Source organism: Piliocolobus tephrosceles, chromosome 20, assembly GCF_002776525.5.
Source record: "Piliocolobus tephrosceles isolate RC106 chromosome 20, ASM277652v3, whole genome shotgun sequence".
Taxonomy (NCBI): domain Eukaryota; kingdom Metazoa; phylum Chordata; class Mammalia; order Primates; family Cercopithecidae; genus Piliocolobus; species Piliocolobus tephrosceles.
Genome location: NC_045453.1, coordinates 56,133,375 through 56,153,258, shown reverse-complemented (window position 1 = coordinate 56,153,258; position 19,884 = coordinate 56,133,375). Strand labels below are relative to the sequence as shown.

General features: G+C 49.2%; 1 protein-coding gene across 1 annotated transcript; it reads right to left on the bottom strand.

The window, feature by feature from the left end:
* Positions 1 to 3,426: 3,426 nt before the first annotated feature.
* On the bottom strand, positions 3,427 to 16,909 carry LRRN4 (leucine rich repeat neuronal 4). The gene is made up of 5 exons (XM_023217972.3): positions 16,679 to 16,909; positions 14,963 to 15,631; positions 13,590 to 13,794; positions 7,502 to 7,639; positions 3,427 to 4,880 (listed from the first exon to the last, which is right to left on the bottom strand). The coding sequence occupies exons 2-5, from the start codon at positions 15,624 to 15,626 to the stop codon at positions 3,665 to 3,667; spliced, it is 2,223 nt and encodes a 740-aa protein (XP_023073740.2). The 5' UTR covers positions 15,627 to 15,631; positions 16,679 to 16,909; the 3' UTR covers positions 3,427 to 3,664.
* Between the last annotated feature and the right edge of the window lie 2,975 nt (positions 16,910 to 19,884).

The following is a 19,884-nucleotide window of genomic DNA, read 5'->3' as shown; positions in this document are numbered from 1 at the left end:
TCTTAGGTTTCTTGATTAATTTATAAGAGATCAATTATTGTCAGTCTTTTTTATATGTTTTCTACAAACATAGTCCAGAGCATGGGCAGAGTTGACACCTCTTTTAAGTGAAATTTGGATTGCTCACAAAGCACTAGGAAATGTCGTGGGGTTCAAATATATATCCTACACAACTGGGCAATACATTTTTGTTTGATTTTTAGGTCTGTGTATACATTAACAGTTCATGTAGTTAATACCTGATCATTTGGGATAATGAAAGTGAAGTTAGTTGTAGATGAAGTAAAGTTATAAAAGAGATTTAAAATGCAGTAAGTTTTTAAGATAATAATCAAACAGAATAGCAGGTATGAAGTTCATTTTCGGTAGTCTTCCAACCTCTCAGGTGCCTAATAATTTATGTATGAGGATAACAGGTAACAAAGATAGTTGAGATACGAGAACGTGTCTATTAGTCTTTGCGTCTAAAAGGCAGTGAGTTGCATTCCTGCCTTCCACTGTGTTTCTGACATAGCAATGTTTGTTTGATATGGGACCCTGGATTCATATATTATGTAAATAATATCAAGCTGTATATTTTTCAAAGGTTTTTTAAACTTTGGAGACTCTTCTTTTGTTAAGAAGTTAAAGGAATAAAAGAGCTGGGAAAAAAATTGTACCTTCAACTCGGGTTGTTCCATATAACATACTTATTCTCTGCCGCTACGTAAGTTTTCCAATTCACAAAGTCCATTCATGTACATCACTTACACTTAAATTGTAAAAATAATTAGTCTGACCATCTGATTTGAAAAGAGTCTTGCTACAAACACATCATATTTAGGAGAATGTGGGATATGGGGAATGGGAGAAGAAGACAGTCCAGGGGCAACTGGTTGTTGCTGCTTAACAGTAGAGGCCTATTGCTGCCCATTGTCCGTGGTTTTAATCCAAGCCTATTACGGAATACTGCAGTGAGATTATCCATTCTCAGCCTATTGAGCTGCATTAAATTAGAATGGGAGGCTGTAAGTAAAACTCATGCCTCTTGGCCAGGCATTCTGTACCAGCATGTCCCTCTGTGGCTTGCTGGTCCTGGCTTCTTTGTTCTCAGACTGGCGGCTGAGCTGCGCTTGGCTTGGAGCATACTGAAGCCTGCAGCCAGGGACAACACCATTGAATCAGATGGAGGGGGTTGAAAAGACAGAGAAGGGGGCATGTGGCTAGCTATTCTTGCTCTCTGGAGAACAGCTTCATTGTTAGGAGTAGTAAGGCTGAAGGTGGACTTCCCACCGCTGAGCCACCCAAGAGGCACACTGAGTGAATCTCTGCATTAGTAATGGGTGAGCCACATAAGAATAATGTTTAAAAAAGGGAGGACTTGAAGTAGCTATGGGAAAATTTAAAGTTTTGCACCTTGTTATGCTTATTTATGGTTTAATGTTGATGCCATTTGGAGTGACTTAGGGCTTGAACCCATAATCTTTTTATTATTAAGGTCTCAATCTGGCTCTCGTTAATACACTTTTTCCACTTCAACCCTTAGAAAAATGATCCAAGTCTCCTCAGGCTTTTGGATATAGCCTGTTTTATAAACAGGCTATATCCTGTTATAAATGAATTGTTATAAAACACATCAATTCTGCCAGTTTATAAAACATTGGAATTGTATTTAGACATGTCTGAGTACATACTTGTTTATAGACTCAAAACATGATAAAAATTCATTTCAGTGTCTTCACAGAATAGGCTTAACCTGGACAGTAAGCTTAAAAATGAAGCATTAGTGTCATTTAAGTACACATCTGAGGATTTTATACTAATTAGATTTTATACTAAATGCTTTTGCAATGCATTTTAGTTGGGGCCTCATTCCTGAGCCCAAGTGACCCTTTCACCTCAGCTTCCCGAGTAGCTGGGATCACAGGTGCACACCAACCGTGCTTTGCAGTTTTGTGTGTGTGTGTGTGTGTGTATTTTTTTATTTTTTACAAGCACACACATCATAGCTTTGCAGTTTTTAACCAGGAGCTGGTGGAGATCTTTGAAATCATTTAGTCCAATTCTCTTAGTTACATTTATGATGAAACTAGGGATCTACCTTAAAATTTTGGGAAGCTCTTTCAAAACTTCAAACACCTAGAAATATATAGTGCAATTCAGTTTTAGTTTCTGCAGCATGGTTTGGAAACAAAAGATACATGGGATTTCAACTTGATTTGTTTTCTTCTTACAGTAGAAGTAAATGCTCTTGTGGGTTGAATTGCATCTTCCAAGGAAGATATGGTCACGTTCAAACCCCCAGTACTGTACATGTGACCTTATTTGGAAATAGGGTCTTTTTAGATGCAATCAAGTTAGAATTAGGTCATACTGGATTACAGTGGGCCTTAACGCAATAACTAGGTTTTTTTGTAAAAAAAAAAAAAAAAAGGAAATGTGAACAGAGAGACAGAGAATGCCGTGAGTTGATGGAGGGATAGATTGGAATGATGTCTGCAAGCTAAGGAATACTGAGGATTGCTGCCAACCATCCAAAGCTGGGAGAGGAGATGGAACAACTCCCTTGGAGCCTGCAAGAAGAACCAACCCCACTGATAATTTGATTTGGGATTTCTGACCTGAACTGCAGGAAAATAAATTTATGTTCTTTTAAGCCAGTTTTACTAACTTGTTACCGCAGCTGCAGGAAATTAATAAATGCTAATGTTGAAAATTAAAATCTAGAAATATGGCTCTAATTATAATTTCATAGAATCATTTTTTCCCCTGAGTTTCCCCTGAGTTTGTATAAAAGTGAAAAAGTAGAGGACAGAGTAGATGCCTCCCACATGAAGACACAGATTTTAAGGCATTGTTTGATGCAATTAGGGCAGAGAAACACTTGGGCTTCTAGCTAGAGTCTTGGGTTCTCTTTAGCTCATTTCTTCCCTCTAATTAAGAAAAAAGATTTTCAAAGTTTATTATGCTTCCTAAAAAATGAATTTATAATTCATTTGTCCACTTAGTCTTAGGTGAAATACAGTAAAGACTAACTTAAAAGGACAGCTTTTCCCAGTGTTTGACAAATGTTCTCAGAAAACTGGTTTTAACTGTAAAGCTGGAAGTGTATTTTCTTGTCATGTCCTGAAATGGAACTAATAAACCCAGAAGCCCTTACGAAGCAACCATTAATTAGCTCTCCCCCTAACCCCGGTTCTCAGGAATTGGAACTGGAAATCCACTGGAACTGATTTCTTGAATAACAGAGCTCATCATGCCTCAGAGCTTGACCATGAAGGAGCTTCCGCTGGAAAGACCTGAGGATGTTATTTCTAACGATCAAAGAGGCTGGGTTATGCAATTTCCCTGTTTCATCCCTTCCTACTTCCACACACTATTCTACTGGATAGAAGGGCACTGACTGCTGAAAACCCCAAACGAAACAACACACAGGAAGGCCTGGTGGCAGTGGGGAGCGATCTGGCATTGACCATCAGGTTTCTGGGAACAGAGAGTAAAGTAGAAGGAAGGGAGGGCAGTTGTTCCTTGGACTGAGACACTCAGTGTGGCAAGTTCCATGTGTGCCCAAGGCATCCTGGCTTCAGGGGAATTAGAAACCCTGGGAGCGGATGGGGTCGTTTTTGACCTGCACCTTTCTGCGCTCAGATCCAGTTCGGTTAGAGGTGTTTGCCCAGAAGCTGGGCTAACTGACGGTCTGGAGCTCCAGCGGGTAATCAAAGGCCGGGTTTTTGCAGGCCACTAGGTGCGTGTCGCAGCGCTGCAGGCGTAGCGTCTGGCCCCGCCTGCAGAGACACGCAGACAGCACCAAGGTGCTGGCGAGCAGCAGGCCGCTGGCTGCGCACAGCCCGGAGAGCAGGAGCGCGAAGCTGGGCTTGGTGGTGAAGGCGGCGCACGGGCTCCTCCAGCCTGAGGACCGCGGCTGGCTCAGACCTGCCCTGTTGGCCGCCAGCACGCACACGCGGTAGGTGGTGCCCGGCGACAGCCCGTACAGAGGGTGCTGCCGGGCCGTGGCGTAGATGACCCCCACCACCGACTGGTTCCCCGCCCAGCCCTCCGCAGAGTAGCGGATCTGGTATCCGTGCACTACCGAGTTGGGGGCACACCAGTGGACCAGCGCCGACGTGTCCGTGGTCTCCGTCACCCCCTGCAGCCTGGGCGGGTCTGGGACGGTGTCTTCCCCGCTGAGGCCGGGGCAACGGCACCGCGACCGCCTCTGCAGCTCAGCGCACGGGGTCTGTAGGTGCTTGCAGGGATGGTAATCACAGGGGACGTCGTGGTGAGGCATTCCCACCTCCTCCTTCCTCCCCTCCTCCTCCTCGCTGTAGTCGTCCAGCAGCAAGACTGGAATCCCGCCCTCAGAAGGACTCGGGTTGGGGGCTTGGGGTGTGGTGTGTGTCCTCTGGCTGGGCTGAGGCGAGCTTCTGCGGTTCCACGAGGTAGGGAAGGGGCCCAGGAGCTTGCTCACCAGTGGGGTGGAGGCAGCTGAGATACTAGGCTCAACGACAAGCCCGGGGGCATGTTCTCTGTGCTGGGACACGGTGGCGCTGGCAGCCCTGGGGAAAACGCTGGAGTTGCTGTGACCTGCTACAGAATTGGTGGTGGAAGAGGCAGTCCCCTCCTGTGCATCGCTGTGCGGCCACGCAGCTATGGTGCGGGAGCCCACGGTAGGGGCCTTGGAGACACTCTGCTGGCCTCCCTCAGGCTGGGTGGCAGGGGTTGCACTGGGCGCCACGGTGGGACCCTGTGCGTACGTGGAGTGGTTGAAGCCGGGTGGGTGTGAAGCTCGGAGAGTATTGCTTTGGTCGGACTGGCACACTCCAGGCAGCTGGGAGAGTGAGAGGGAGGCTGTGAAGGGGCCGCTGGACCCCGCAGCTGGCGCGCACACAGTGTCTGCTGCCCTGGAGGGGAGGCCAACCAGTTAGAAGACGTCTGGCTTCAGGGACGCTTCTGGGCAGAGCTTTGAATCCTCACTGCCAATGTCACCCCCTGCCAAGCCCATCAACGCATCTCTGCCAGGCACCCCAGGGCACACACGCCACACACATCACCTAATTGATTCTGGGGAAACCTTTGGAGGAAGCTCCTGTCCTCACTCCCATTGGGCAGAGAAGCAAACAGAAATTTAGAAGGAGGAACTAATTGGCCAAGACACCATAGCTAGCAATGGCAGAGCTTACCCCGGGGCAAGCACTGTGAGAAGGAGTCCAGATTCTCTGAGTGTCGTTTGCCATTTTGTTCTCACCTGTCTGCTTCCTGGCAAGAGAGCACTAGTAATAAAAACCATAGTCGCCCGGCGCAGTGGCTCACGCCTGTAATCTCAGCACTTTGGGAGGCCGAGGCAGGCAGATCACGAGGTCAGGAGACTGAGACTATCCTGGCTAACACGGTGAAACCCCATCTCTACTAAAAATACAAAAAATTAGCCAAGGGTGGTGGTGGGCACCTGTAGTCCCAGCTACTCTGGAGGCTGAGGCAGGAGAATGGCGTGAACCTGGGAGGCAGAGCTTGCAGTGAGTCAAGATCACACCACTGCACTCCAGCCTGGGTGACAGAGTGAGACTCTGTCTAAAACAACAACAACAACAACAACAACAAAAACATATTCGGGCCAGCGAGGTGGCTCAGGCTTCTAATCTCAGCACTTTGAGAGGCTGAGGTGGGCAGATCACAAGGTCAGGAGATCGAGACCATCCTGGCTAACAAGGTGAAACTCCGTCTCCACTAAAACTACAAAAATTAGCCGGGCATGGTGGCGGGTGTCTGTAGTCCCAGCTACTCTGGAGGCTGAGGCAGGAGAATCGCTTGAACCTGGGAGGTGGAGATTGCAGTGAGCAGAGATTGTGCCACTGTACTCCAGCCTGGGCAACAGAGGGAGACTGTCTCAAAAAAAAGAAAAAAGTATTCATACTAGCTACCATTTCTGAGTGCTTCTCACGTGCTAGGGGCTATTCTTCACACTCTACTGTGTCAACTAATTTAGTCTGCACTACTTATGCAGTAGACTCTATTACCCCATTTTATAGATGAGAAGGTAGAGGCCGAAGTAACTCAGAGAGATGAAATAACTCAGCTCAAATCAACAGTAGTAAGTAGGCCAGGTACAGTGGCTCATGCCTGGAGTCCCAGCACTTTGGGAGGCCCAGGTAGGAGGATCACTTGAGGCCAGGAGTTGGAGACCAGCCTGGTCAACATAGTGAGACCTCGTCTCTACCAAAACAAACAAAACAAACAAACAAAATCTTAGCCAGGTATGGTGGTGCATGGCTGTGGTCCCAGCTACTTGGGAGGGTGAGGCAGGAGGATTGCTTGAGCCCAGGAGTCTGAGGCTGCAGTGAGCCGTGATCATGCCACTGCACTCCAGCTTGGGTTACAGTGCAAGACCTTGTCTCTAAAAAAAAATAACAAAATAGTAGTAAGTAGGATGAAGCTGGACTCTCTGGCTTCAGAGCCTGTACTGTCAGCTTCATCATTAATACCGTGATGAGACCCTCGACTGCAAAGGGCCCAGGTGCTTTTCTTTGGAGGGAATGTGGGGTTGGGGGGCAGACTGAGCCCCACTTCACAGCTGAGCTTAGGTGGGAGATGAGAAAAGAATATTGGCTGGGCGTGGTGGTTCATGCCTGTAATCCCAACTCTTTGGGAGGCCCAGATGGGAGGATCCCTTGAGTCCAGGAGTTTGAGACCAGCCTGGGTAACATGATGAGACTCCATCTCTACAAAAAGATTTTAAAAAATTCGCCTGGTGTGGTGGCTTGCACCTGGGGTCCCAGCTACTCTAGAAGCTGAGGTAGGATGCTCGCTGAGCCCAGGAGGTTGAGGCTGTAATGAGTGAGACATGATCACACCACTGCACTCCAGCCTGGACAAAAGAGCAAGACCCTGTCTCCAAATAAACAGAAAGAATCCTGCAGAATGGTGGTGATGGAGGGTTGCCTCCCAAGGTGTAGTGTTTATCTGGTGGAAATGGTTTTGAAAGTGTTCAGGACTGGGGGTGTTCCCAGCCCCCCAGCTCCCACTGTCTCCTGGTGGCCAGCCTAAATGTGGCTCCCCACTGCAAAAACAGCTCTTCTAGCCAATAGCCTTCATAGGAATTTCCCAGGAGAGCTCTGTAAGCCCATGGGCCTAGGACTGGATAACCCAGGAGCAGGAGGCCAGGTTCCATCTTGCGGATTCAGTAGAACCCAGTGGTTAAACCAGACCACATTTCCCAGCCTCCCTTGCAGGTAGGTGTGGCTCCTGGCCAATGAATGTGAGTGGAAGTGAGGAGTATCACCTCCCAGCCTGGCTCACTAAAAACCTCCCATATCTGCTCCTCCATGTTCTTTGCCCCTTCTGGCTGGCTGGAATGGAGGTAGCTTCCATCACCTGGATCCCTGAGTGTGACTACATGGGGAAGGCTGCCCAGCCCAACATGGCCAAAGTGCCAAGCACAGTCACGTGAGCAAGATGTAAGCTGGAGAACTTCAGGTCCTGAAGGCTGAGCCTCACCCCTCAGCCATCTGCTTTGTAAATGTGTTACCTGCTTAGGACAGTTCTCTTTGCATCCATGAGGAGCCAAGACAAGTCACAGCTACAAGTGAGAGGGTTGCCAAAGAGGTTGATCGATAGGACCTGGGAGGAATCCCGGGTCCAAGGAGGGAAGGAACTCAAGTTGCAGCTGAAATACACACCAAAAAATTAATTAAGTCAGGTTTTTACAATTGGATCAAAGATCTTCCCAAAGAGGCATGGTGTCAGAACAATGCCCACGGTTATCAGAAGCATTCTGATAGGGGTTGGAGAATACTGCTTTGGGCAAAACTCTTAATGACCTTGAACTTCATTTTTTGTCCTCTGTTGTAAAACAGAGATAACAACCTAACAGGAAATACTATACTTCATGTCAACTGGGGACAATATTCCCATGACGATGGTTGTATCAAAAAGAGTGTGTGTTGGCTGGGCACGGTGGCTCACACCTGTAATCCCAGCACTTTGGGAGGCCGAGGCAGGTGGATTATTTGAGGTTAGGAGTTCGAGACCAGCCTGGCCAACATGGTGAAACTCTGTCTGTACTACAAATACAAAAATTAGTCGGGCAGTAGTGGTGGACCTATAATCCCAGCTACTCGGGAGGCTGAGGCAGGAGAATCACTTCAGCCTGGGAGGCAGAGGTTGCAGTGAGCCAAGATCATACCACTACCCTCCAGGATAGGCAGGAGAGTGAGACCCTGTCTCAAAAAATAAAACAAAAACAAACAGAAACAAAAAAGAGTGCATGATAATGAAAGTGTTTGTAAATGCAAATCTCTACATACAAGCAGATATTGTTATTATGGACCAGTGTTATTGCACTATGGCTGGTGACACTCAACGCCAGTCCTTTGGAAGATGCCTCATTTAAGTGCATCAGTGAACTCTTGATAAGTAGAGAATAACCCCCAAACTTAGTAACTTAAAACAATAAATATTTATTCTTTGGCCTGATTCTGTGGGTTAGCTCAGTGGTTCTTGTGGTCTGGGTTAGCTCAGTGTTTCTTGTGGTCTGGATTAGCTCAGCTGGGGCCAGATGATCTGGGATGGCCTCATGGGTAAGGCTCAACCGGGTGTGCTGGGACTGCTGTGTGTCTGTCATCACCCAGGAGGCTAGCCTGGGCTTATCCACACAGTAGTGGCGGGATCCCTAACAGCAGGAGAGGGCGGGTCTCAGTGCTCAATTGCTTTCTAGCTTCTTATACCACATTTGCTAATGTCCCACTGGCCCAAGCAAATCACAAGGCCAAGCCCAGGTTCAAGAGATGGAGCAACAGACTCCTTGAAATATGGGGCCTGGTGCGATGGCTCATGACTGTAATCCTAGCCCTTTGGGATGCCAAGGTGGGAGGATCACTCGAGGCCAGGAGTTTCAGATTAGCCTGGACAATATAGCAAGACCCTGACTCCACAAAAAAAAAACTAACAATTAGCCAGGCATGGTGGAGTACACCTGTGGTCCCAGCCACTTGGGAGGCTGAGATGGGAGGATCGTTTGAGCCCATGAATTGGATTTTACGGTGAACCATGATTGTGCCACTGTACTCCAACCTGGGGAGCAGAACTAGGCCTTGACTCTAAACAATTTAAATTAAAAAATATATATATATATAGGAGGAGCTGCAATCATGTTGCAAAGAGTTGCACCTACAGGGATGGGGGAATTACTGAGGCCATTTTTGCACAGAGTCTACCACACCTAGCGATGGCAGATCTGCTCCTGCCTCCCTTCTCTTTCTTACCCAGAGTCTCACAGAGTGTTTGGCTTTGACTTTCTCAACTCCCTGAGTCTCCTGGACCTCCCAGATTTTGACTCCTTTACATGTACTCAGTAATAATTCATCAAGGGCAATGGGAGCTGCATTTTGCCTTCAAGTCTCTTGTGACCAAAGGCTGGCTTTCCTCAATCTGCCTGGGAACCTGCCTTCTACTACTCTGGGGAAGATGCTGTTGTTTTGGGAAAGGAAGGACATGTCACCCAGATCTGCTCTATCACTTTTGGCCAGTGGGAAAGTGACAGTCACCTCTGGAACACCAAATTTATGTATGTGCCATTTACATTAAAACTTAAGCCATACCTGCATATTCAAGTATATATATGTATATATGCGTGTATGCTTGTTTTTTGCAGATTTTACACAGCTAGAATGGAAATCTTAGAATCAGAGTTCAGTCAGTATTTTTTTTTTTTTTTTTTTTTTTTTTTTTTTTTTTTTTTTTTTTTTTTGTGGAAAGGAAATGCTTTTCTTTTTCCCTGAAGTGGGAAAGGAAGAGGATTACATTATTTTTTGACTAACACCTCTGAGTCCTTTACCTACATTGTCTCATTAACATCATTATGACAACTTAGTGAGGTAGACAGCATGTTACATGTTCTACATGTTAAGAAAATTATTCTTAGGGGAAAAGGCACAATTTGATTTGGTGGTTCTTTCTGCCACCCAATGCCACCTACATGCTGAGGAAGGAGAGCCTGGCTGGTTCCTGATCCATGTCACATTTGGGTATTCTTTGCTTCTGACAGGGCCCTAGTGAGGAAGAAGTCTCCATTTGCTCTCCTAAATCATTTCTGTTGGAGAATTGCTAATAGAAATTGCAAATATTTCCATGTCACTTTCCAGTAGTTCCATGTCATTTACAATCATTAAAATTATGAAAGTTATTAGACTTACTGGAAGATTTTGTCACTTAAGGCGTTAAAGAAGAAGACACACACACACACACACACACAGACACACACCACTCTTCTGATAAGAGTGGACCACAGATGGGAGCAGTGGCTCACACCTGTAATCCCAATACTTCGGGAGGCTGAGGCAGGTGGATCACGAGGTCAGGAGATCGAGACCATCCTGACCAACATGGTGAAACCCCGTCTCTACTAAAAATACAAAACAAACAAAAAAATAGCTGGGTGTGGTGGTGCATACCTGTAATCCCAACTACTTAGGAGGCTGAGGCAGGAGAATCACTTGAACCCAGGAGGCGGAGATTGCAGTGAGCCGAGATTGCGGTACTGCACTCCAGCCTGGCAACAAAGCAAGACTCCATCTCAAAAATAAATAAATAAATAAATAAATAATAAAAAGAGTGGACCCACAGGCTTCACCAGACTGTCAAAAGGGTCCATAATATAAATGAAAATAAAACCTCCCTGCTCTAAAATGGGGCCTCTGAAGATGGAAACATCTATCGGAAGGCAGTAAGGAAGATGGGAGATGAAGAGGACTTGATCTAGAGTTGCCCTAAAGGGTCAAAGAGAAGGAGGCTGTCACAGGAGCTGCTGGGGATGGAAATGAAACGAGTCCTGGGGACTTGACTCCTGCAATGACTCTTCCACCCCTTTCACTTGGCTCCCTTAGGAATGAATGTCCTAAGGGAATGCCGATGTCCCACATTTTGCCAAATCCCGTAGTCACCCCATTCTCAGCTGACTAGGGCTCCTGATGGTTTTGCCAACCACTCCCTCCCTCCTTAAGCACTCTCTTCTCTTGACCTGCAGGACATCACATTCTTCTGGTTTTTCTGCTACTTCACTGGTCATACCTTCTTGGTCTCCTTTCCTGGTTCTTCTTCATCCCGATGTTAAAAGTTGGGGTTCTTCAAGGCTCACTTCTGGGCCCTCATCTCTCTATACTGTCGCTTTGGTGATCTCGTGAATTCCTTTGGCTTCAGATATCATCTTTATACTCCCAAATTTATACCTCTGGCTCAGACACTCCTCCTCCAAGCTTGGGTCTGATGCAGCATTGTGTTTAGGGTATCAGATGTGGAGCCAAACTGCCTGGGCTCAAATTCTGATTCTGCTATTTACTAACTCTGTGAACTGGGGAAAGTTATTTAACATCTCTGTGTCTCAGTTTTTTCATCTGTGAAATGGGAATAATGACTGAATCCTATCTGGATTGCTGCAAGAATAAATACTTCAATATATGCTTAGAACTATGCCTGGCACAGTACAAGAGGTTCGTGTTGTTATTACGGAACATTTCCCCTGGATGCCTCATAGATCTTTACTATCCAGCAGGCAATTAGATACACAATTCTGGGGCTCATCAGATGCCCTTGGCTGGAGATACTCAACTAAGCATCCTCAGCACAGAGATGGAGGAGGACGCATTAGGCTTGAGGGAAGGGGATGGTGCTGGAGTAGTGCATAGGGTGACAGTGCAAGAAAGAAATAAATGGAAATAGGTAAGGACATTAAGAAGACCTAGCCAGGAAGGCTGGAGAAGCACCAGGGCAACATCCTGCGGCCAAAGAGACAGAGAACATCAAGTGGGAGGAAATAAACAATAGGCTCCAGAGACAGATGTGTCCACTGACTTGGCAGCTGATGTGGGTGGTCAGATTGCGGTGAATTGACAAGTAGAGGGATGAGAGGAAGTGGTCATCGCTTCTGAACCTGGGATACTTGCTCTTCTTGGGCCTGCATGGCTTTTCTCTTCTGACATTCACCTGGTGAGCCTGGACTCGCCTTTTGAGATATGGACCGATTATGCTGTTCCTGTAGAAGCCTCTCTGATCCAGTCTGATGGATCATTACCCCCACCTGCCTTATAACACAGCACATGGTGTGTGTCTCTGCTATGGATCACAAAGTGTTATGATAAATGGCAGATATCTGCTGCCTGTACTGAACTGTGAGCTCCCTGAAAGCAGTGGCCATGTTGTCAATGTCATCATCACCACAGTCATCATGACCATCAATATCAATATCTTTATTAATATCGCCACCACTATCACATCACCATTGTCACTGTCAGTGTTCTCACCACCACTATTTTTTTGTTTTGTTTTTGAGACAGAGTTTCACTCTTGTTGCCCAGGCTGGAGTGCAATGGTGCAATCTCAGCTCACTGCAACCTCCACTTCCCAGGTTCAAGCAATTATCCTGCCTCAGCCTCCCAAGTAGCTGGGACTACAGGCACGTGCCACCACACCACAAAATTAGCACACATGCTAATTTTTTATTTCTTTTAGTAGAGATGGGGTTTCACCATGTTGGCCAGGCTGGTCTCAAACTCCTGACCTCAGGTGATCCACCCACCTCGCCTCCCAACATGCTGGGGTCATAGGCATGAGCCATCGTTCCTGGCCTCACTACCACTATTTTATTATACAATCATCACTATCCTCACCATTATAATTAGCACCATCACCCATCATCATCACCATCACCATCACTACCAATGTCATCCCCATCACTGACATCAATCAGCATCAACACCATCACCATCACTGTCATCACCATCAGCATCTCCATTATCACCACCACCATCATCTTCACTAATTTTAGAGGACAAATACCATAAGCCAGGCACTGAGCTAAGTGGTCTACATAAACCATATGCTTTTTTCTCATGAAAAATCCCAAAGCGAGCTTTTATCCTCATAGCTCTATTTTACAGATAAAGAAACTACTTGATATTTGTATCCTGGCACTTTACACAGTTCTTGGGTTTTTATCGAGCTCAAAGGAGTCTGAGCCAGAGATACAAAGCATTTCCCCTCACAACATTGTGTGCTCAATAGCTATTTATTGAATAAGGGAAAGAATGAGTGAATGGTTCTGCCTTTGCTTTGAAAAGTTGTTCATCCTTTTAGAAGAATAATTCCATCTTTAGTGACTGCATTGAGTAAAACAGGACTAACAGGGCCTGCCCCTAGACTTCCAAGGGATTTTCTAACAATATCAATACTTTCATCCCCAGACCCACTCAGATTCTGGAAGGGACTGAACTTGCATGACATGTGGGGAAGAAAGCAGATCCAGACAGAGTAGACCTGAGGTCCTCCTCACCTCTTCCCACCGTACCTTTCTAAGTGCGGGCTTAAAATAAACTTTAAAGGCATCGGAGTTTGGCATTCTAATACTACTCTGAACCGGACTGAGTTGCAAGGTTAGATGGCTGGGTGGACTATCTGGGACCTACCCAAGATATCACCCAACAGGTGGGGGAAAACAAAGCCCCAGAAAGGACTCGGAACAGCAGTGGAAGAAAAATTATGGTCTGGTTTGTTCTATAAAATTCAACAGAGCGTAATGGGCAAAAATCAGTCATGTGATTAAGATGTGCCTCAGAAGCACTTACTTCTGGAACAGAAGGACCTGTAGATGTGGAGTGTCTTGAAAGATGTGTGTGGCGACAGAAGCAAGTGCTGGGGAGTCCTGACAGTCCAGCTGCTGCAGGTTGGGAGTCATCTTGAAAATGTCCCCCTCCAGGGTCGTCAGCCGAGGCATCTTCCTCAGGTGGAGGGATGTGAGCTTCGGCAGGTCTCTGATCCACCCTGACTCAACTGAAACACAGAAAGGAAACTGCCCACCACTCCAGAACGCACAAACCCAGGAGGCCAGCCCGGCATGAAGGAAAGAACGAGAGTGGTAAGGTGAATGGTGAAGGTCATTGCTGAGCATGGGCACAGTTAGCAGCTCTGGGAATCTCAGAATTGTGGTCATTTCAGCTGGAAGGGTGCTCAGGGATAACCAGTCCTTCCTTTCTTCCAATCTGAGTCGGCCAAGGCCAGAGAGGGGATTGATTGGCCTAAGGTCACATAGCTGGAAAGGGGCAGAGACAAGGCTTGAACCCAGGACACTGTCTCCAAGTCTGTTGCTGCCTCACCTTCTCCTTAAAGTCCACACAAAAAATAACCAGATTTTGCTCTGATGTCTGTCAGGAGTGGGGAACTTCTGTGGAATGTATTTAAGGAGGCGAGGCGGCCCCAGAAACCTAATTTTGCGGCTCTGCCAATACATGGAGAACGTGCCCCTTCCCCTCGGTATTCCCCATTCTAGCTGTTTTTTCTCTATGTCTTTGATGAAACAGGTGGTTGTAGACACGTGAAGTGTTTTTTTAAAAAATAGTAAAACCAACCTTGTGAATCAAAGAACCAGGAACAGGAGACCGGTTATCCTCGCCACTCTCCTGTGGCTTGTTTGAGTGATTCAACATTCACAGAAACAATTTTGCCCAACCAGGTAGAGAAATCAGTGAATTCATCCTGGAAGCCTCAGTCACTTCAGCTAACTGCATGTTTGCGGCTCAGTTTTTCCATTCATCAGCCCCAAAGCATGCACTCACTTCCCCATTCCACAAACACTTATCCAGTCATGCTGGGAAGCAGTGGAACAGCGTGGTTAAAGTTTTGGGCTCTGGACCCAGAATGCCTGAGTTCAGATTTGCTTAATGTGTGACCAAGTTTCACCTTTCTGTGCTTTGGTTCCCTCATATGTAAAACGGAGATGGTAACAGTTTCCATCTCTTAGGATTCAAGAAAGTGACTCCTGTGTGGCGCTTCAAACTGGGCCCTCTTGCTCGAAAAATGTAGCTGGTGTTTTTTTGAACCCAGCTGCGAGCTGGGCACCTGGGTCACCCCTCGAGGAAGAATGCAGCCCTGCCCTCAGGAGCCCACGCGCAGCCTGGCTCTGCGCTGAGGTCTGCTGAAAACGCGGGGCGCTCGGACTCACCCCGCTCGAGGAACGTGCCGCTGAGATCCAGGACTTCGAGCGCGGTCAGGGGCGCGCCATCCTCTCCAGCGAACGCCGCCTCGGCGATGCCCCGCTGTGCGCCGCGACCTAGCGCGGTGCAGGAGAGGTTGAGGAGCTGCAGCGCGGGGAAGCAGGCGAAGGCCCGGGGCTGTAGCGTCTGCAGCGGATTCCCGGCGAGCGCCAGGGCGCGGAGGCTGCTCAGTGCAGGACCGGCACACGGCGGCAGAGCGGCCAGCTGGTTGTAGTTGAGGTCCAGGGTGTGCAGCCCCGCCGGCCCGCGCGGGCCCCAGCGCAGCTCAGCGATGCGGTTGTGGCTCAGGGTCAGCACCTGCAGCTGCTCCAGGTGGCGGAGTTCGGATGCGCTCAGTGCGCGCAGCAGGTTGTGGCTGGCGTTGAGGCTGCGCAGTGTGCGCGGTAGGCAGCCGGGCAGGCGCTCCAGGTTGCGGTTCGCCAGGGTCAAGGCCGTCGCACCCGCGGCGGGCAGCCCCTCGCAGGGCGAGTCGGTGGCGTTGCTGCCACTGCTCCCCCAGGGGCCCTGCTGAGTGACCCGGAAGAGCGGGACCTTCTGGAGAAGATCTGCCCAGCTGGGGCGCAGCACAGTCAGCAGCAGCAGCAGCAGCAGCAGCAGCAGGGTTTGCCGCATGGCGACTGGAGAGAGAACAGCAGGACGCCCATCAAATCCACAGGAACTTCCGAAGAAAGGGGCAGATGCGCGTCCCAACCCCACCTCCAGGGCTCTGAGGAGACGCACAGGCCCTGGATGTTCCCTAAAGGGCAGGGAGACGTTCCCAGAGTCGCCTGGTGTGCAGTGACCTCGCCCCTGTCTGCTTTTGCCCTATCGTCTCCCCCAGGAGCACCGTGGTACCCCTTGTTCTTCCTCCCCTCAGGGATGCCTTTCCCCCTTCTCGTGAGAGGGACGCCTTACTCATCTCTCCAGTCTGGGCCTGAATCTCTCAATAACTCCCTCCGTTTGTGTACCCCCATCCGGTGAGCTTCTACAGGAAAGGGATGTCCCCTTCATTGCTGCAAACTCTCCCCAGGTAAACAGTCACTGCTCCATAAACGTGAATGCCCTCAGTTAGGAAGAATCTCTGCTGGGATAGAAACACGTACTCTAGGAAGATTTTGTCAGTTCCACGCCTCTCAGTTACCCCGCTTTCCCTCGTTAGACCTGCCCAGCCACAGGGGAATCCTAATTTGCCTAAAATAAGTCCTGGAGTCCGTTTCTTGGGAGCATGCCCAGGGTTGCCTTCAGCAGAAGAACAAAGCCCTGTGAACCCTGGAGTCAAACATTTCCTGGTCCCATGTGGATTCCAACAAAACCAGAGCCCCCAGTATTAGCCCTGCCCAAGAGGGATGGCTGAGAGCTGCTAGTTGTGGAATTTCTGGAGTACTTAGGGTTGCACAGGTCAGCTAGGAGATCAAGCGGAGGAAGAGCCAGCAGCCATGAGCTAGCTTGGGAGTGGCAAAGATACTGTTAACCAGGCCCTGACCATGAGGTCACTGCTCGATATCCCTCATGACTGCAGATGTGTATTCCTTTCCCAGCTCTCTGTGCTGACCAGCAGATCTCCCAGCCACCACGCAGGGGCCAGGGGAAGGGTCTCCCTATTGCTAGCTGGGGATAAAGGCAGTGAGAAAGATCCTGGAACCTGAAGCCAGGAGCGTGTGCATCCAGCAGTGTGTCATGCTTACCTGGAAGTGGTCCTTTTGGAGTGTGGCTCCTCTGGATGCACCTCTGAAGTCCTCAGTTTTGTTTTAGAGATTCCAGGTACCATTGATTTGGACAGCAACTCAGCTCTGAACTCCAGAGAGAGACCTGTCTCCCAGCCTCCTCTCTCGCACAACACCCATCCACTGAGAGGGCCTGAGACACTCCAGTCTTTCCCATCGCTCCTCCTTTCCCATCAAGACACTGTTGTTTTTAGCCAACACCCTCATTGCTCAGCTCCCTCCTCTCCCACTAGGGCCTGCGCCCACCCCTCTCCAGGCCTGGCACCTCCCCCTAGCCCTCCCCAACTTCACCTCCCCGAACACCACCTTTCTCAGGCTGGAGAAATGAAAGGAGTCAGCGATGAGGGCTAGTGGAGTGCAGTGAGGCAGAGCAGCACGGTCACCTCTCAGGAATTTGATCCTTCCTGCTGGTGGCTCCCATTTCCTGGGATGGCTGGAGGCTAAATGGTGAGCCAGCGAGAGGAGCAAGCCACTTCTCCCAGAGGGAAGGCATCCGAGTCTAGAGGAAGCTTGCAGGGATTTCCAGGAAAAAGTGGCAGGAGAGAGGATCCTCAGAAGGGTCTGGGGCAGGAGCAGGCTCAAACCAGACCCAAGAGGCCCCGCGGACAGTCTGGTGGCTCTGGGACCCCGCTCAGTGACAGTGTGGACGTTTGTCTCTCATAAGGAGTGAGAATAAACAGAGGGCGGAAACGCAGAAAGAACATTCCCGCTCCATGCCTGGGAGGTTGGGTCCTGATTACCAGCCCCAGGTCTCCCGAAGATGCGATGCTTGAGTGAGCTTTGTTTAGAGCGCTTTTGTTTGGAGCAGACAGCACTTCTCTCCCCCCAAAGTCCCAAGGCAGAGCCTGGTCATTTGCTCTGAGGGCCTTCGATCTGCATCCTCCCCCAATCCCGCCTAGCCCAGTCTGAGAGTTCATCAGGGTTAATGGGCCGCAGCTTTGTGTGACAGACACTGAGACCAGAACTTTATGTATTTTTCCTCCTGTCAGTCCTTATCTGGACAGCCCTGAGGAACTCCAGGATACCTCAGAAACTTGCTTATTGGGTTGATTGGTTAATTGGAAGTTCCTGAGGATCTCCATTGAGGCCTTCTCCACCCACAGCCTGAAGAAGATCCTTCAGTCTCAGTGCCAGCTAGGACCCTGCTGCTCAGAAGCATTGCTCCTCTGCCCGAGCAGGGCGGGGACAGGCCGCTCTGTGCGACCCAGCCTGAGGCTCATGCAGTCACCTCCCAGGGAGCCTGGGCCCAGGCCCCAGAGGTAGGAATACATGCCATGGAGACACAGGAGGCCAGGTGGGAAGAAGTCAGGAAGAAGTGGGTTCAACTTAGAGGTGGAGTCAGCATGCAGACCAGTGGGCAGCCTGCTTCCTCTTTGCCTTTGCATGGAGAGCTCCATGCCCAAGAATTAAAACATTAAGCCAGGCATGGCGGCTTACGCCTGTAATCCCAGCATGTTGGGAGACTGAGGCAGGAGAGCAGGAGTTCAAGACAGGTCAGGGCAACATAGCAAGACCTTGTCTCTATCAAACAAACAAACAAACAAACAAAAAGAATTAGCACATCGCCGGGCACGGTGGCTCAAACCTGTAATCCCAGCACTTTGGGAGGCCGAGACGGGCTTATCACTAGGTCAGGAGATCGAGACCATCCTGGCTAACACGGTGAAACCCCGTCTCTACTAAAAAATACAAAAAACTAGCCGGGCGAGGTGGCGGGCGCCTGTAGTCTCAGCTACTCGGGAGGCTGAGGCAGGAGAATGGCGTGAACCCGGGAGGCGGAGCTTGCAGTTAGCTGAGATCCGGCCACTGCACTCCAGTCCGGGTGACAGAGCAAGACTCCGCCTCAAAAAAAAAAAAGAATTAGCACATCATGTTTCCCTCAGAGTTAACCCAGCCAGGTCCACCCATGTAAGGTGATTGACCATGCTGAGGCCAGCAGGGGTTTGGGGAGTCCAGGCAGGGCTCTCCCAGGTGAGAGGGAGCCTAATCCATGGAAACATGCCTGGATCGAACAGAGACCCTGAGGAGGAAGGAAGCTGGTTCACCACGGAGGCCTATGAAACAGGACCTTGGGGAGCCATGTCGGGGTGCTACTCCTCTGTGTACTAGTAGGCGAGGGTTCTGGAGTGGCCCTGGCTGAGGAATCCCCCTGAAGGCATTATCCTGTGGTTGCCTGGAGTGGCCATCCTGTGTGGCCCAGGCCCTCTGAGCCAACTTCTTGCCACTGCTGCTTCCTGGCCAGTTTGCCAGTGGTGGCAAGGGCCTGGCCGGGCCAGGCTGACCTGAGGTTGGCCCTCTGGACTGCCCTGTTGCCCTGGTTGTACCCAACCCTAGCACACACATCCTTGGCAGGCTGCCCCGTTCAGCTTCTGAGCTGGGGAGGCTGATGGCAGAGCCTGCATGGCAGGGTTTGCTTATCGGTCTTTCTGGGACAGAGGGTGGACCTTGCCTCAGTGGGTAGTACCCTCTGTGTGCATCATCATCCCCTTTTCAAAAATTGAGCACTTACTATGGTCAGAGCCTAATGCCGTATGCATGCAATCCTCCCAGGTACTTACTATTATACTTATATTACAGGTGAAGAAACTGAGGCTCGCCAAGGTTTTTGTGCTGTAGATTCTGGAGAACATATGGAGTGAGCTATGTGATTTAACCACTGTCTTTTTTTTTTTTTTTTTGAGACAGTCTCCCTATGTCACCCAGGCTGGAGTGCAGTGGCACAGTCGTGGCTCACTGCAACCTCCACCTCCCAGGTTCAACTGATTCTCATGCCTCAGCCTCCCAAGTAGCTGGGATTGCAGGCATGCGTCATCATGCCTGACTAATTTTGGGGGGTATTTTTAGTAGAGACAGGAGTTCGCCATGCTGACCAGGCTGGTGTGGAACTCCTGGCCTCAAGTGATTCACCCACCTTGGCCTCCCAAAGTGCTGGGATTACAGGCACGAACCACCGTGCCCAGCCAAACCACTGTCTTATATTGCCGTCCATAGACCTCAGCATCTGATACTACAATATGCCCTTAAGCACAAGAGAATCTTTTCCAAATACTTAGACCCAAATTGTGTGAGAAGCCAAGACACTGGGAAATTTCCTTCCATAGTTGAGCAGCTCATTCTCAAAATACACAGAGCTGACTTCTTGGGTGACTGTGGGCCCAAGACTGAGG

Excerpts from the sequence above, each read along its gene's own strand:
- LRRN4 (XM_023217972.3), bottom strand. The coding sequence starts at position 15,626 with ATGCGGCAAACCCTGCTGCTGCTGCTGCTGCTGCTGCTGCTGACTGTG. Across the intron at positions 13,795-14,962 it reads CGGCACGTTCCTCGAGCGGG|TTGAGTCAGGGTGGATCAGA; the intron begins GTGAGTCCGAGC and ends TCTGTGTTTCAG. Across the intron at positions 7,640-13,589 it reads CAGGTCCTTCTGTTCCAGAA|CTGCAACTTGAGTTCCTTCC; the intron begins GTAAGTGCTTCT and ends TGTGTATTTCAG.